Source organism: Aspergillus pseudodeflectus, assembly GCF_044049435.1.
Source record: "Aspergillus pseudodeflectus strain CBS 756.74 chromosome Unknown BJX68scaffold_15, whole genome shotgun sequence".
NCBI classification, from domain to species: domain Eukaryota; kingdom Fungi; phylum Ascomycota; class Eurotiomycetes; order Eurotiales; family Aspergillaceae; genus Aspergillus; species Aspergillus pseudodeflectus.
The window spans coordinates 541487-557461 of NW_027263791.1; the positions used below are offsets into that span (position 1 = coordinate 541487).

At 51.1% G+C, this 15975-nt stretch overlaps 5 protein-coding genes across 5 annotated transcripts; 3 read left to right on the forward strand and 2 right to left on the reverse strand.

Annotated features, from left to right (window-relative positions):
* The first annotated feature begins 1758 nt into the window (after positions 1 to 1758).
* pkhB (putative sensor histidine kinase/response regulator) lies at positions 1759 to 8380 on the forward strand. Its single transcript, XM_071049436.1, has 3 exons — positions 1759 to 7537; positions 7593 to 7706; positions 7760 to 8380. Exons 1-3 carry the CDS (start codon positions 2246 to 2248, stop codon positions 8048 to 8050), a joined length of 5697 nt encoding a protein of 1898 aa, XP_070900565.1. The 5' UTR covers positions 1759 to 2245; the 3' UTR covers positions 8051 to 8380.
* Positions 8381 to 9123: 743 nt separating this feature from the next.
* On the reverse strand, positions 9124 to 9906 carry BJX68DRAFT_234697 (uncharacterized protein). Its single transcript, XM_071039786.1, has 2 exons — positions 9884 to 9906; positions 9124 to 9835 (listed from the first exon to the last, which is right to left on the reverse strand). The coding sequence occupies exon 2, from the start codon at positions 9544 to 9546 to the stop codon at positions 9250 to 9252; it is 297 nt and encodes a 98-aa protein (XP_070900566.1). The 5' UTR covers positions 9547 to 9835; positions 9884 to 9906; the 3' UTR covers positions 9124 to 9249.
* Positions 9907 to 12425: 2519 nt separating this feature from the next.
* On the forward strand, positions 12426 to 13300 carry BJX68DRAFT_265624 (KxDL motif-containing protein; the record flags this gene model as incomplete). The annotated part of the gene is made up of 3 exons (XM_071045292.1): positions 12426 to 12733; positions 12835 to 12987; positions 13219 to 13300. 3 exons carry the CDS (start codon positions 12426 to 12428, stop codon positions 13298 to 13300), a joined length of 543 nt encoding a protein of 180 aa, XP_070900567.1.
* Positions 13301 to 14589: 1289 nt separating this feature from the next.
* BJX68DRAFT_234706 (uncharacterized protein) lies at positions 14590 to 15147 on the reverse strand. Its single transcript, XM_071039787.1, has 2 exons — positions 15121 to 15147; positions 14590 to 15065 (listed from the first exon to the last, which is right to left on the reverse strand). Exon 2 carries the CDS (start codon positions 14965 to 14967, stop codon positions 14692 to 14694), a length of 276 nt encoding a protein of 91 aa, XP_070900568.1. The 5' UTR covers positions 14968 to 15065; positions 15121 to 15147; the 3' UTR covers positions 14590 to 14691.
* A 35-nt stretch (positions 15148 to 15182) lies between these two features.
* BJX68DRAFT_234707 (uncharacterized protein) lies at positions 15183 to 15650 on the forward strand (the record flags this gene model as incomplete). Its single annotated transcript, XM_071039788.1, has 1 exon — positions 15183 to 15650. One exon carries the CDS (start codon positions 15183 to 15185, stop codon positions 15648 to 15650), a length of 468 nt encoding a protein of 155 aa, XP_070900569.1.
* Positions 15651 to 15975: the final 325 nt, after the last annotated feature.

Genomic DNA, 15975 nt, shown 5'->3' on the forward strand with positions numbered 1-15975 from the left:
TTGAGCGGTACATCAACTCGGAGAATTACTCGAGTTCGAAAGTCAGTGAGACAAAGTAATTGGTCTTCCACGAGGAACTCGGAAACCGTCATAAACACCCACTACATACTATTGAATGTGTATGACGACAGGCGACGTTGGCCGTGGGGAACCGCGTTATCATACCACGTTGCACCCCTGGTTCGCCTTGGTAGACTACAACGGAAACTTTATCCTTGTTGATGCCGTGTGTTATTGGAGACTCCATGACAGTGCTCCATCTGATACCACCGAGCCCATTGCACTGGCAGTCGCTCTCCTCTCGTTGATACAGAGTGAACGTAGTTGGACATGAAGATGTGGCAAACGTGCCGCCTGACCATGGCATGCTCCCGAGTGGAGACGAGGAATTGACTAGCAGCCTGCTCAACACACTAGTTAAGCCAATATCGTCACAGACAGTAACCAACTCCTTGACATTTGGCCCTGAATCTGATCCCCTGTCAATCTCACTGAAGTACAGAGTAGCCAGTCAATAAAAAGTGCAACCAGGGCTGAAAATGGACGCGAGACAGGGGTCAGCAAGTGGAGGGCACTTCTTCAGCTAGTATCCTACGCAGAAAGGCTGAGGCTGAAGAATTGGTCTCAAGTTACAGCCGGCATTTGTCGTTGGACTCTGGAGTCTGCAGCCTAGTATAATGATTAATCAGAACGTGAATACTTTCCAGAGCAAGGAGATGTCAGACGCAGGCTCGCAGCATGAAGAGTAATATTTTGGGTTATTTATGGAGACGGGGTGAGCGCCGCCAAGCCATGACATCACTGTTTTCATCACTTCGAGGTATGATACGCTCCTTTTACCGCCACTGTCACATCAGCCTCCAGCCCTGTCCGACAGCTGCAGAACGAGGTTCTTTCGTACAATGGCCTGCAGTGTTGAGAAAAGAAATCATGAATAGTACCATCATATGGAAAGGAATGGAAGCTGCAAACCAAGAGGAAATTAACATTTGCACTACCAAAGGCCGAGGAAAAATCTCACTCCTGGTTTTTACCCACTATCCCGGCGACTGGGTGGAAGTTTCCACACGAGGTCCGATATCGTACAAAACTCCAATCAGACTACTATGTACCTTCCTCGACTTTCCGTCTCCGTCAACTGACCGTTATTGAAGAGACTCTTGAGTGACTCGAACTAGCCATTGGATAGTGGATATTACTTTGAGCTTTCTGGTAGGTGTACCTCGCGGACTATCCTACTTCCCTCCCGAATTTTTGGCTTCATCTCCGATCTTCCACTTGCACACTCAACTTCAAGTTGACATCTCTCTCCCGCTTCTCTGCACCACCAGCTCCAACTTTCAAGGCCCCTGCTGAGTTCTGATCAATCTCAGATCCGGCTTCTTGCTCCTTGTCCCAAGGCAGCTCCCCACTCAGCCCCAGCGTTCTTCTGGAACGAGCTTCCTCACTCGTTACCGCGGTTTTGCAGCACCCCAGAGCTCCCCTACGTCATAGGCTGGAGCGCCCCAGAAGGACGGCCCATTTTCCATTCATGACTTTCCCACTTCTCAAGAATAACCACCCACCAGGAGTCGCCGTCGATCTTGTAAAATAATATTATTCCTGTCAACCACCCACCATTCATCTCTCGTGGTTCCAGTGCGCGGTAAAAAGGTCAGTCCTCACTTCCCCATCCAGATTCGCCCCGAGTCCTTGGACTACAACCAATGCCTATACACCGCTTCACTCCCTTCCCTTTAGGTGGTCACCTGTTCTTGCCCTTTCTTCCGTCTCCTACGCAGATTCTTCCCTTATGGTACTCTGCGCTACGTTCCTCCTTGTTGATTTATCCCTCATTGCATGTTCTGTGAATACACTTGGTCTTTTTCCCTTCTCCCTGTTCTGACCTTGAGATAGGTACTTGTTTTGCGCATCGCTTTTTTTTTTTTGGTTCTCATTTCGCAACAAGTTGCCCATCACCCCTTTAAGCCCTCCCCACCCCTCTTTTTTTCTCTTTCGATACGCCTTATACTTCTGTTTCTCATATACATACTTATATATGTTCCGCCCTGAAAGAGACACATAAATGGTCACTCGTGCCCCAGTTGTCATTTACGCGTCATAATTCTGGTTTGACGTTCGCGAACGTTTTGTTCTTCCTGATCGCGGACCAACCCGTCCGAGAGATGAGTTCCTCATTTACTCTGGTCAAGTTGGATTTGCCTAGGAGAATTCAATAATTGCCCGGCGGTGGAGGAAGTGTATAATGGGGGAAGTTCACAGTATGAGGACACCTCCGCTTCCATCGCCGGCTGAAGCCCCTTCGCCTGTTCTCGCTTCTCAGTCCCACCACCGTTTCTCCTCTCAACCCTTCTCCAGATTTGTACACAGTGAAGAAGGCGCATACCCAGTCGGTGGAAATTCAGACTCCGGATATGATCTTCGGAAGGCTAACTCTTCACCCTATTCTGTCCCACCTGAGCAGACCGCGCATCAATATCGATTACATACTTCTGCAGAGAAAGAGAATTTAGATGCCAGGAACGGGCATGAGGAGGATCTAGGTCGAAATCAACCTACCCTCAAAGACCTCCGGCGGCAGATGGAAGAATTGCTTGCGTACCAACAGATGCGAAACTCCCAGAACCCGGGTTCTTCAGTTCCTCACGAGATCGCTGCGCCGCAAGGATCCGCAAGCTCAGTCCCGCCAGAATCGACTAAGAAGAGACGCTTCTCCAATGTATTGTCGCCGCAGGTCGCACCACCCCTCACCGGAGCGCCCGATTCAGCCGGATCCAGCGGCACAATTCGAGGCACGGAGTCGCAGACAACTCCCGAACCCTTGCCTCTGAAAACGCCGTCGTACCCGTTTCCAGAAATGTCACCGCAAAAAACGAAACAAAAATTCGTATCGCAATTGAACAACGGCTCTTTTAAGCTGACTCTCCCCGCCGAGAAGTTGAAGGGTCATATCGCATCATCACATATCCCGGCTGAAGGACACCAGCCCGTTCCAGCTCTATTTCCGGCATCCAACAGTGCATTCGTGCCGGCAGACCATAAGCCTGTCGTGGAAGACCCAGCCTATCCGAGTCCTAACCTTTATGAGCTCACACTACAGCTCAATGCAGATCCTGGTCTTGACGCCTGGTGGACAAATGTTGTTAATATATTGCAGACGCACTATGGGGCAGAGCGGGCCTCACTTGCTGTACCAGGTGATGCAACGGATCTCGAAAATGTACCCTGGGGCCAAAAGGCGATATTCAACGAAGGTGTTCCTGAGAACGACAAACTGGGCCCGTCGACTGAAACCCAAGGCGATACTACGCACCCGAAGGTATTGGTACATGCCGAGAACGTGAAGGAAACGCCTGATGCAGATGTTGTGAATGGACCTCCGACGCCGGCTAGTTCTGGGATCCGACCGCCACTTTTGACACGGCACTCGTTCGCTGGGTTCGGCAAAGACAGGAAGAAACCTGCCCCGAATGACGCGGACACACTGCGCAGATTGAAAAGCCCGCTCAAGTCTGAGACGCCACGCATGCAGGAACAGGACCAAACCCCGACGCCTGTGCAGACAACTACTCATGATACCGCGATCGTTACTCAGAAATACCACAGACTGGCTGTTTTCCCGACGACGAGAGCCCTAGAATTTGAGCCAGACCCTCTTATCAAGAGGACGGGTGTGGTAAAGTTATTTGGACGCACGAAACCCGTGATCTTGACGCGAGAATACTCGCATTCTCCGGCATCCAAGGCACCTTATGCCGAGCCCGTTCAAACTCCGGAAGACAAGGTTCAAGTGACTCCGACCGCTGAACCTTCTCATATACCTCAGCGAACCGCGCCGACTGCCGCTCGAGCCAGATCCCTCTCTAACCCTGCGGCTTCCGTCATACAAGCGCAACGTCACCCCTTCATGGAATTTCTCGATGAATACGAACAAGTCCCTCCATCTCCTTGGTCGCAGTCGCCAGCTCCTTCTCCAGCACCTCGCGCCCATCCCGAACAAAACCCCTTCTTTTCCAACCACACGGTCGATGAAACGGCTTTCGCTAAAAACCCTCCCTTACATGATTATTCGAACCCTGACCCCTTAGAAGCAATTGGGGTTGATTTGGCCAAGTCTGTTGTTCACATACCATTATTACATAGTGGGCCATCCAAACAGTCGACTTCAGCTCCGTTGAGGTTCCCTGTCGCCGTCATCTCAATTCTCTCACCAGCCATACCGTTTCCGTCCAATCTGAGGCAATCTTTAGCCTACCTTATGCCCCATCTTACGACCTCTTTCTGCCTGGCACAGCACTACAGTCAACTGGAGCGGCAGTTTGCGTCTCGGTTAGAGATACCACGCTTTGGGAACCTGCTCGGGTTGGGTGGGACATTCTCGGACGAGAGTAGCGAGTTGGAGCTTGTAGCAGGCCTCAGCGGCCATGTTAGTTATACTGTGACGGATGATGGCTCTCTGTCCGCCAGAGCTAGTCTGTCGAGTCCCGATGATAGGGCCAGTTCGACCAGATTTAGCCCAGCTATATCAACGCTCGGGACTCCTTGCCTTGACCTTAATATGGCCAGTATATCTGAATCTCCCGGTTTGGCTGCTCGGCTTTCCGGCAACGAACCTCTTGACAGCTATTTCAACGTGCCACAATCAAAGACGTCCCGCGATGGCCCAAGCCAGCATCGAAGCCGGTTGGCAAAGATTCGGCATTCTGCTACATCCCCGTCTGCTATATCACCAGGAAAACCGTGGCCGAAGAATACAACGGACGAGGAAGCCGCTGCATCGGACCCCAATGTGACAGCCGTATCTCCCCAAGAGCTAAAGTCGCAACCGATTATATCACCCACACAAACATCCTCTCGCCAGCACTCTGGTACTTCCTTCTACAATCAGCTTCAGCGCGAGCTGCCACGCCCCTTTACCGATACCGTCGCACAGCTCATGTTAAACTCTGTTCCCCTGCACCTTTTCCTGGCAAAGCCTCAGAGTGGTGAAGTCATCTGGACAAACTCCAAATTTGATGCGTATCGGCGAAGTCAGCCACAGGAGCAGAAACTGAGGGATCCCTGGCAGAATATCCATAGCAGCGAGCGCGGCCATGTAGCTGAGCAGTGGGCGAATGCGCTACGCACGGGCTCACAATTCACAGAGCGAGTTCGCGTCAGGCGATTCAACGATGAGTCTGCATATCGCTGGTTTATTTTTCGTGCAAACCCGTTACTTTCCGCAACTGGGGAAGTGTTGTATTGGATCGGATCGTTCCTTGATATACATGAGCAGCATGTTACCGAGCTGAAGGCTGCGCAAGAAAGACAAAAGTTTGCAATCGATGCCAAGTACCGAGCCTTCTCTAACTCAGTGCCTCAAATAGTCTTTGAGGCAGCCGAATACAGGGGCCTGATTTTCGTGAACGAGCAGTGGCATCTGTACACTGGCCAGGATCTCGATGATGCGTTGAACTTTGGCTTCGCGAAACACGTGCACCACGATGATCTAGAAAAATGCGGTCTACTTTCTTTCTATCTTGCGACTGGAACCCAGAATAGTACCCCTGCTGTTCGATCATCAGAGGAGCCCTCGGAGGATTCGACACGGAAACCACAAGCGCAGGAGCCGAGTTTCAATCATGGTGTCACCCCAGCGTTAGACGAGCTTGTTAAGCGCGGCGTGGCTTCCGTACAGCAAGATGAGAACGGCCGTGTCTTTTATTCGACAGAAATCCGGCTCCGATCAAAAGGCGGAGATTTCAGATGGCACCTTGTTCGTTTGGTCCGAGTTGAGACTAGCAGCTTTGGAAGCGGTGAGGCCTCGTGGTACGGTACTTGTACTGATATCAACGACCGCAAGAATCTGGAGAGAGAGCTCAACAAGGCGATGCAACAGCTTAACAACCAAATGGAGTCGAAAACGAAGTTTTTCAGCAACATGTCCCACGAGATACGCACTCCCCTGAATGGGATATTGGGCACTATCCCGTTCATTCTTGACACTCAGCTTGACACGGATCAAAGGCGGATGCTTGATACTATTCAGAATAGCTCGACAAACTTGCGCGAGTTGGTAGACAATATTCTGGATGTCTCTAGGGTTGAGGCTGGAAAGATGTCCCTAGTCAGTTCTTGGTTCCATGTGCGATCAGTTATTGAAGACGTGATCGACACAGTGTCGTCTAGAGCAATCGACAAAGGCCTCGAAATGAATTATCTCATGGATGTGGACGTCCCGCAAATGGTCATTGGCGATAGATTCCGCATTCGACAAGTCTTGATCAACCTCGTCGGCAATGCAGTCAAGTTTACCGCTCAAGGAGAGATTCACATACGTTGTTCAGTCGATCGCAATACTAGCTCCCTCTCCAAGCCGACTGAGATTCTGTTGAACTTCGACGTTGTTGATACAGGCAAAGGCTTCAGTGCGCAGGATGCCGAGCGTCTAATGCAGCGGTTTAGTCAACTCGGACAAAATGCCTCGCAGCAAAATGCAGGAAGTGGCCTTGGGCTGTTCTTGTCTAAGCAGCTGGTGGAAATGCACGGTGGTCTGCTGACGCCTAGCAGTAAAGAGGGACAAGGGGCCAAGTTCTCATTCTACGTCAAAGTGGACGCTCCGCCGCCACCGGCCCCGGGCGAGCCTAGCCTTCCTCGGGAGCTGCGTGAGCCTTCAAAATCCGGATCCCTACAAAAGATACTCTTTTCATCTAAAGAGGCATTGGATTCCAAAGGCCGGGAACCAGCAGAACTCTCATCGCCACTCGAATCACCTCTTTCTCAACCCCATCAACCCCCGTACAGCGCAGAGCTTTCTGCTCGCTTGGCATCTGGCAGCTTTTCCGCACGATCTTCCTTCTCTTCTGCGTTGCCGACCCCGGAACTTCACAGTATTGATCCTCTAACGAGAGTAGACTCCTTCAAGTCCGTATCTGGCCAGTCTGAGGCTTCTCTCAACCCTGTACTCAACAGTCCGGCAAAGGTGGCAGCTGGACTGGAGCCTGTACCGCCCGGAACTGCATACTCAATACTCATCTTGTGTCCATTGGAGAACACCCGTAAAGCTATTACGCAGCACATTGAGCAAGTGGTTCCTCATGAGATTCCATACTCGATCAAGTCTTTCCCGGACGTTGAGGATTGGAAAGATTCAGCGGACTTCGATTCGGGTGCCCCTATTACCCACCTGGTCCTTAACTTGCCCAATGTGGATGAGATTGTGGAGGTGATAAATATGGTCGGAACTCGTGAACCAGAGAAGGCGCCAACTCTCGTCATTATCTCTGATCTCTATCAGAAGCGCCGAATTATTTCCAATATCAAGGAGCTTTCCTCTAGTGGAAAGTGCGTCTTCACTGTACCAAAACCTGTCAAACCATCGGCCTTTTCTCCGATTTTTGATCCTAACAATCGCCGCGACCTCAGCAAAGACAGAAACCAGGACACGGCTCGTGAAATCAACAACAATTTCAAGACCATGTCAAAGATGGTTAAGGAGGTTATTGGGAATAAGGGTTACCGGGTATTGTTGGTAGAGGATGATGAGACAAATCGCATGGTAAGTGGGCTCTCGCTTCACAAGTATTACAGACTGAGCTGACAGTGGTGTTCAGGTCATGATGAAATATCTCGACAAGATCAAGGTTATGGCAGAGACCGCAGGGGATGGTCAGCAGTGCACTGAGATGGTCTTCTCCAAGGAACCGGGATATTACTCCTTGATTATTGTGAGCATATGGCATGCGCTCACTAATGTTTCTTGCAGCTAACAGTCGATTAGTGCGATATTCAGATGCCCATCAAGAACGGCTACGAAACATGCCGTGAGATCCGCATGTGGGAACTGAAGAATCATTATCCTCAGATACCGATCATGGCTCTATCTGCAAATGCCATGACCGACCAGATCGAAGACGCGGCACGTGCCGGGTTCAACGACTACGTCACGAAACCAATCAAGCACAATGAATTGGGGAAGATGATGATGGGCCTTCTCGATCCTGGCCGACCACTGCTTCTACTTCGGGATCGCCTCAGGGAAGGGCCCGATACTACTCCTCGCGCGGAGTGACCTATCCTTGCATTCTGCGACACTAGTTCAGGATTGGAAGGATATCGAGGCTGAAAAACGTGTGCCACGGCCTGCTGTATCACTTGATTTGGCTTATCTTCATTGGTCAAAATTTCGTGAGAGTTTCTCGGTGCGAACTAGTGGTGTAGAAGAAGGTGTAGGCGCACCTGCTTGATTTCGAGCCTACGGCTCTCCCGCCGATACGAACCGAGGCGGGAATTTGTTTCTTTTTCTTTTCCTTACCCTCATGCATCTACATTCGGCTTTGTGTGTTATGGATACCTTATGAGCATCAGGGGGGTTTGGCTTTCAGGAGTATTGTTCATTTGAACCTTTCAGCTCATTGCATGGCGTCGTGGGTTTTGATATCAAAGGCTTATACCATACTTTTTTTGTTCTTCTCTTCTTCTCTCCTCTCGCTTCTTGCTCCATCCGCTCGGACACGCACACCCACCCGAAGCACCCTCCGAATCCACCGCTAACAGCAATACACACACCACAATTGCCTACTTACCATTCTGAAACTTGTATTCTCAGAAACATGCTTTCTACTACTGCTTGTTCTATTCTATGGCGCCCGTGTTGCTGATGTTGTTTATGATGCTAATTCTGCTCGGTCCGCCCCGCCCATGTTGTCTTTTGCCTGGAGTAGATAAAACTTACTGAACAGTTGGTGCTGGTTGATATATATTGTTGCTGTGATGGTTAGATCTTGGGGAACAAGTATAGTGATGTTTTTGATGGATACCCGTCTGGAATAGCATTTGTGATGAACTTTACCTTCTAATGACTTCTCCTTTTCTGCTTACTAGAAGAATATTATGTAGTATATTATCAGGAAGTTCTTGTCACTGGTTTGTGATATCCGACGCTCTTGTCACTCTAATAGGATTGTCGAGAATCAGGCTGAAGTATGTGCCTTGTCCGATTCTGTGTCAGAAGGCTGGCCGCGCGGATACTACGTTCCTGCATTTCGCGCCGTTAATTGGTCCTTCCTTCGTCACGAATTTAACATTTTTGCTAGAGGGATATTCGGATACTGCTTGGGAAGTACTAGTAATAATCCCAATCTACGAGGGAGAGCGAGGTGCCGAGACATCGACTCGGCGAAGAAGGCGCTGGGGAAAGAAAGCCAAGCGCTTAAACATCCCAGCCTCGAGGACTCTTCGAGTGAGAAGTCGGCCTGGCCAAATCAGGCGTTATGGGCACCAGGAGTTAGTGGGAGTTATCTTGCTGGGGAACGTAATCCTGGGGTTGCATGCGCTTTTACCCCATCCTGTTATCAGCGCACCCGAAGCTCGATGAAGCCAAAAAAAAAACCGTCGGGGAACGGGATAGGGTCCAGCGGTTGCGACTAGTAGCTTCCTTTTTGACGCACCAGTGATCGGAGGACACGACTGGTATGGAGGAAGCAAGTAACTATTGGGACTGCATGTGGCGGTGAGCAACTGCGCAAGAGCAAACGAACGATAGGCGAATTCAATGCAACCCCACATTCACTGCACCCACCGTCTGCATCAGTGGCCATCCTGGAGATAAATTAATTATTCCTCATGAGGGGGTGATTGATGATGGTGCTGGTAGTCTTGAAAAATAGGTTCCTGGAATTGACTGAACTCAGATGATGGGGAAGTCGCTTTGGACGGCCCTAGTGGAATAGTGCTTCATCGGATGCCACAAGACCCTGATTTTAGTTGTGCAAACATCTTCCAGCGTACAGTTCAGTCTGTCACAGGCGAAAATATAAGAATTGTACAGAAAGGACGACAAATGACGTTGGCTGTGCTGATGCGGCATGAGCAAAATGTTGAGCAGAATGTTGCATAAGCCTACCCGAGCACGGCAAGACCAGGAAGTTTCGAAAGCCGCTAATCATTCTTCGGGAATTGTCGAACCATTTCTCCCTTCGCAAACGTGAATACCCAAGCCTGTAGGAGGAACTGCGGCCAGTGAGGGAAACTCGCAGAGAGAAGAAGATGGGCCTGAAAGGAGAAACGCTCGGGCTATGACCTCAAAAGGATGTCTTGCCCAATATCCGAGTTCGCGCTCTCTGCAGTTGGGCTTCTGTATTCTGTATTACCCAGTGGTCTGGTTGGGCTCGTGTGGTGGGAGAGAAACAAGGCGCCATTCCGTCACCGTTAATCTGTACAGATTGCGTGTTTAGTCGAGCTCACGCACTTCTCCGGACAGGAAAAGAAGATTAGCCAGAGGGATAAGACGATTGCGCCGGCGTGAGGCAGCAGGACAGAGTCACAGAGGGCGCTGATGGTGCTTGATGCGTGCATACAAGGTCCGAAGGACTGGGATCTTAGTGGTTTCGGTGGATTAACGGTGGATGTCATCGTGAGGAGATCCAAGATGCTGAGTGGTGTTCGATTATCTTACCCAAAGAAGCGGCCCAGTCGAAGGCAAGAAGACATGCACTCCCTGTGCCAGAGGCCGTCATATCGGGTCAGCGAAAGAGATTGCGAGATGATTCGTGCCAGTTCTTTCAGATTATTTTTCGTTCTCCACTTTGTCTGCCTCGTACTGTCTTGTCCCATACCGACAGGTGTGCTCGAGACTCCTGCTGGCAGAAAGAGATTCTCTCGTAGTGCCGTCTTTGTTTGGCGGCTGATTAGCCAGGCTCCCTGTTCCTGTCCATGCATCAAAGCAGGCCCACTTCCTCAAGTTCTCCGCTGAGCCCTTTCAAGCTGGCCGCGTCTAAAGCGCTTGCCGCCGTTTGGTTTCCCGCTACCGGGTCTGATCGCCTTGCTGAGTGAGGCTGTTTTTCCGGGACTGTGATCGAAGTAGGTGGCCAACCGCCGATGTGCGGAAGCTCCAACAAAACTCCGGCGCCAGATTCTTGGACACTCCTTCCTTCAGCAAAATCGAAAGAATCGCTCGTTACACGGTCACAATTCCCTTTTCCGGCTCCGTGCCACTTGAGCGGTCCTAGGCTGTCCGTGGAGCCATTTGTTGTGCAGGGCAGAACCTGGCCCCGGGATTTGTGGTGTCTCGGTACTCTTGGGCCTCGCTCCTCTCAGCTCATGCAATGGTGTCCAACTTTCTCAACAATTGTTAACACTTGAGAGGTTCTTATGTTCCGAACTCTGTGATTGCGTCAGCTCCCCGCTTTTCACCCTGCATATTTGTTTCGATCACGGATCTTTATATCAAAATGACCTGCTAAGGAGGGCGTTGGGCACAACTTGGGACCAAAGTTTGTGTGATGGCCTTACCTCATCTTCATAACTACCTAGCATTCACCCGATGCAACCATGCTTGCCGCGAAAAAAAAAAGGAAAAGATGGGAGTCACTCGAGATTGAAGCTCACAAAAATATAGAAACGGCGAGCGACCCTCGCGAGCGAAAAGCGGATAATCAAGGCAAGTCAGTGCGTCATGATCAAGCGGCGGCACCGTGTCTAGTGAAATATCGTCCTCGTGCTTGTGACTGGGGGTTTCTCTCCGATTTCGAGGTATGCCCAGCCACCCAGCCCCCCGGATATTGGCAAAAAGTAGCATTGTGCGCTCTAAACAATCGTGGAAAGGACGTTGTCAAAGAAAAAAAGAAAAGAAAAAGAACGAAAGGGCCAGATTGGAAAGCTGAAGTTGGAAAAAATCCCTATCGCGTAAGAAAGGAATTGAAGGTTGTTGAGGCGAGAAAGTCGTGAATCGCGGGCTAGGGCTCGATCTATATAGTTCCCAAGCAGACGACCCGGCCGGGTTTGGCGGCCATCGCCATCATCTTTATATCTTTCTCATACCCCTCTTCTGGTCAATTTCTTTTGCAACCCAACGGAAAACAGGAATCCGTGGCTAGACGCATTCGCCGAGTTGCCACCGGCGTGTGGGCTTGTGCCCCGACGACGAAATGATATGGAGGGCTGGACCCGTCTCCGGCCATCCATTTGACTCCCTTAGCTTCTCGTCTTTCCACTCAGAGCGGGGTCGATTCGGAATGAGGAGCGAATTGGCGGCGAGGAATCGGCGGAGGGGCGGAATTGGGGGGTTGGGAGTGAAGGGAACTGGACGGACTAGGAGGACGGGTGTTGAGGGGGGTACGGGAGAAAGGTTTTCTGTGATAGTCCTTCGCCCAATGATTGACCTGCCCATCACATCGCCCCCTCCATCTTCTTCCTTTCTCGTCCGCCATGGTCGTGCTCAGGAGGGGTCTACCGGATGGAAGACCCTCCGCTGAGGGTTATAAAAGCCCTCAACTTTCATGGTATCGTCCTTCTTCCTCCCTCTTCCCTTCCCATCCCTCTGGCTCAGTCCTGCTTTAAACGCTGAACATCACTGCCTGATTCTAGGAACCCTCATCCCAAATTCCTTTACCCAACAAGCATTTCTTCTTGTCCACTTCTTCTTCGAGACTTCTCTCCTTGTCACAATGGCGACCCATCACTATCAATCTCCTGCTCTTCCCATGAGCGTTCCCTCGAAGACCCCTGGCCCCGCCAGCCTCTACCCCATCAGTCGAGTTTCGGGTTCTCCCCCAGATCTTTCCGATGCCAGCACTACCACTGGAAGCCGTACCTCTGGAGGCTTCAGCTACAGCTCTGGAAGTGCTGGCGGTGACTATGAATCCAGCTCAGGTTCCTTTTCGAGCGTGGATGTTGTCGACGTTCTCAATGACCGTTTGCAAAATGCCTTTGACCCAACACCATTGGATAAAGGCCTCGCAATGCAGGCGCAAGCGTAAGTTTCCTTCAGAATCCTATAGAAACGGAAATCAATCTCCTCGCCATCGTGGGAAAAACAGAAATCTGGAGAATCGTGCTAATGGCACGCGAGAACAGCTCCGGTCAATTGAACGCGAAGCAACGCGAGCTGCTTGAACTCCAAGCTCTCGCCCAGAGGCGCTTGAAGGGTGTGCGCACAAGCTTTGCGGACGGAATCAAGGTCGCTCGTGAAACAAAGCGCGATCTGGAATGGACTCAGAAACGTGTCAAGTGAGTCTTTAACTCCTCCCTGTCTTTGCTCTTTTTAAGAATTCCGCGCACCCGACGGTTGTTGTCAAGTTCCGCTCCGCCAGAATGGAGAGCGGACATCCGCCGCGCTCCGCCGTCACGGTCATTCTTGGCAGCTTCTCGAGATGCACTGGCGGTGCAGCTGGAGCTAATGGCGAGAGGATCCGCTTGCCGGCTCCAAAGAGCAGTAAGCTGACGAGTTTCGGCTTTTAGCACCCTGAAAACGAAGGCCCAGAGCATTCACCCCGACGAGTACCGGCGAGCATCGAAGAAGTACACATTCGACGACAACTAAATCAGCACATGCCGCTGATTTCCCTTTTCCTTTCTCTTCTTTTCCTGCTTTGGTTCCCGGGAGGATCCGTATATATCTTTTGTAATGACGATGATGAGGGGTTTGATTCTTCTGCGAAAATGGGTCCAGGGTCTTAGTATATTGGGTGTCTCTCAGGATTTGCGCTTTTTCGCTTCTATATCGGGTTAGTTTTTGTCGTTTCTCTTGGCCGGTTGCGTGTTTATGTACAGTTGTATCTTGAGCCGTCTTGGTAGGGTTTCAATCCATGAAACATATTTTGCACCACATCCTTCTCCGTCGTCAGCCTCTGAAGGGTAGAGATTGCCAATACAAATCAGATCAGCCCTCGAAACTTCCCTAGCAGCCTCAAGGGCTTGCTCCCGGGGAACCGACACTCCTTTGTAGGATGCGACAGCACCCTTGAAGAGCAGCAACAACGATGAGGGGCAACCTTCATCTCACAGCATCACATTATTCCTCGCGGAGATATTCTGGAGCGGCTCAGTTAACCTATTACAACGGTGATATGGTGGGGGATTGAACACCTAACTAGGCGTACCGTCTCAACGCGAGCCCAAACCGGAGACCTGCGCACAGCTCGCACAAGGCTCCTCATCCCAGGATGCAAAAAGGGTTAATGAGGCGAGAGCTGCCAAGACAAGCCAGGAGAGAGTCGAAATTTCCGCTGAAGCTGTGTTTGGGAGAGGAAGTTCTCCTGCCTAACCCTTGCCATCATTTCAGCACGCGATTTCACCGCCACGTTTCCGCTCCACCCCTCTCGTTTCAGTAAGGCGCATTGCTGCTTTTGTCGTTTCTGGTCCCGCGCGGCGGTGCCCAATGCGTACGCTAGGTGCCCGAGTGTTGATGTCAGGATGGGATGGGATAAAGGGGTGGATGTAAAGATCACGTGATATGATGTACCAGTGAGGAAAGTGTCGAGGCTTGGCGTTTCAAGTGCGACACAAGCTTGAGCTGTTTTATATTTCCCTTCATACACCTCAATTGACGGATCGTTCACTCTAAGTACTTCGATTCCAGCTCGCTTCTTGGGCTGCTCTATGTACATACATATTAGCCATGACGACTACCCCACATGGATGGCTCAGCCGTATGTTCTTGCGAGGGACCCCTAGCTTGTGAGACGTTTCGCTTCGCTAGGAAAAGCTCATTTGCAGTTCGGAGGCCGGGTCTCATATTATCGCAATGGGCGGTCAAATTCCTGGAGTCATACATTCATCCTTCCAGTAAGGAACTGGACGGCGGGCAACATAGAAAGCACAAACAACATTCCTTTCCTTCTTTCTCATCCAACCAGCTCTTTGTCCCAGCCAATAACCTCAATAACCTCATAACAGACAGGCACGCCTTCGGAGCCAGGTAGGATTCAGTAGTTACCAAATAGATGCAGGCAACCATCTCATCGCTTCGGCTGGTCGGACTTCGCGAGTTTCGGGAGCCGGCTGGACTGCGCGACTCGGCTCCATCCCACTCCAAGGGTCTTCGATGAAGCATGGGAGGAAATATACCTTATCGGGGCCACCGAGCTTGACTCCAATCCTCAGGTTCCCTAGCTCAGTGAGGGTGAATCCAGTCCCGCTTGGAGCTATATAAGCATATTCCGGTACTCTTTCTCGGGGCCGTGATTTATCATCTTGTTTGTCAATCATCGTCCCTTTTTTGTTCGCTCTCTTTCGAGTGGTTTTAGAGGGATTCGCGGCCGCAGTACTAGCAGTAACACCAGATGACGGAGCAGGCGCTTGGATTTCTGATTCGACGACATGTTAGCGATGTTTGATGAGTCTTAAAGTTGGGTGTTTTACCTGCAGACCCGCCGGCCAGTTCCTCTGGCTTCTGCTGATGAAACTGCACATCACAAGTCGGCATGGGTTCGATCTGGTTGTCGACTGCTTTATCGGGATGTTCTCCAGCAGCATTGACCGATGCGGGGCTTTCCTCCGTCTTGCTGTTCACTTGTGGCGAGGCACTAGAAGTAACGCCAGATCTTTCGACTTTGCTGTCACTAATGATGGGAGCGTTGACTTCCGCTTTATGGCCGGCCTGCGCGGAGGCAGTAGAAGTGGTACCAGCTCCCTTGGTCTTGTTGCTCGAAGTGATGGATGCAGCGCTGCCACCCCTCTTGTGCTTGTTTCTCGACAAGGGAACAGGAGCAGCATCAGTTCCGTCGACCTTGTTAGCTTTGACAACCGGCGCAGCGCCACCATCAGTCTTGGGTGCTTGCGATGAGGAGGTAGGAGCAGCACGAGTACCCTTGATCTTGTTTGTAACGCCGGAAGCAGCGCTGGAACCCCGTCTATGCTTGGTTCTTGACGCTGAAGTAGGAGCGACATGAGATTTTTCTCCTTCGTCGTCCCTGGTGATTGGTGCAGCGCCATCGTCTGTCTTGGGAACTTGTAATGAGGCAGTAGGGGTAACACTGGCTTCCTTGACCTTGTTGTCTTCAACAAGGGGTGCAGCGCTACCCTCTGTTTTTAGTGGCTGTGACGAGGCAGTAGGGACGACTGTAGATTCCCTGACCTTGTCGTCTCCAGATGCAGCATCGCCGCCCGTCCTGTTGGGTCCGTGGAACGGAGCAACAGGAGTAAGACTTGCTTGCTTGGCCGTGTGTTCTGACACTGCTGGCGCGGCGTTGAGGTCTGGTTTGTTGTTCTCTGGCG

Bases quoted from the DNA above. Each gene is read 5' to 3' on its own strand.
- pkhB (XM_071049436.1), top strand. From the start codon at position 2,246: ATGGGGGAAGTTCACAGTATGAGGACACCTCCGCTTCCATCGCCGGCT. The intron at 7,538-7,592 runs GTAAGTGGGCTC...AGTGGTGTTCAG, and splicing joins ATGATGAGACAAATCGCATG to GTCATGATGAAATATCTCGA. The intron at 7,707-7,759 runs GTGAGCATATGG...ACAGTCGATTAG, and splicing joins GATATTACTCCTTGATTATT to TGCGATATTCAGATGCCCAT.
- BJX68DRAFT_234697 (XM_071039786.1), bottom strand. From the start codon at position 9,546: ATGTGGGGTTGCATTGAATTCGCCTATCGTTCGTTTGCTCTTGCGCAG.
- BJX68DRAFT_234706 (XM_071039787.1), bottom strand. From the start codon at position 14,967: ATGATTGACAAACAAGATGATAAATCACGGCCCCGAGAAAGAGTACCG.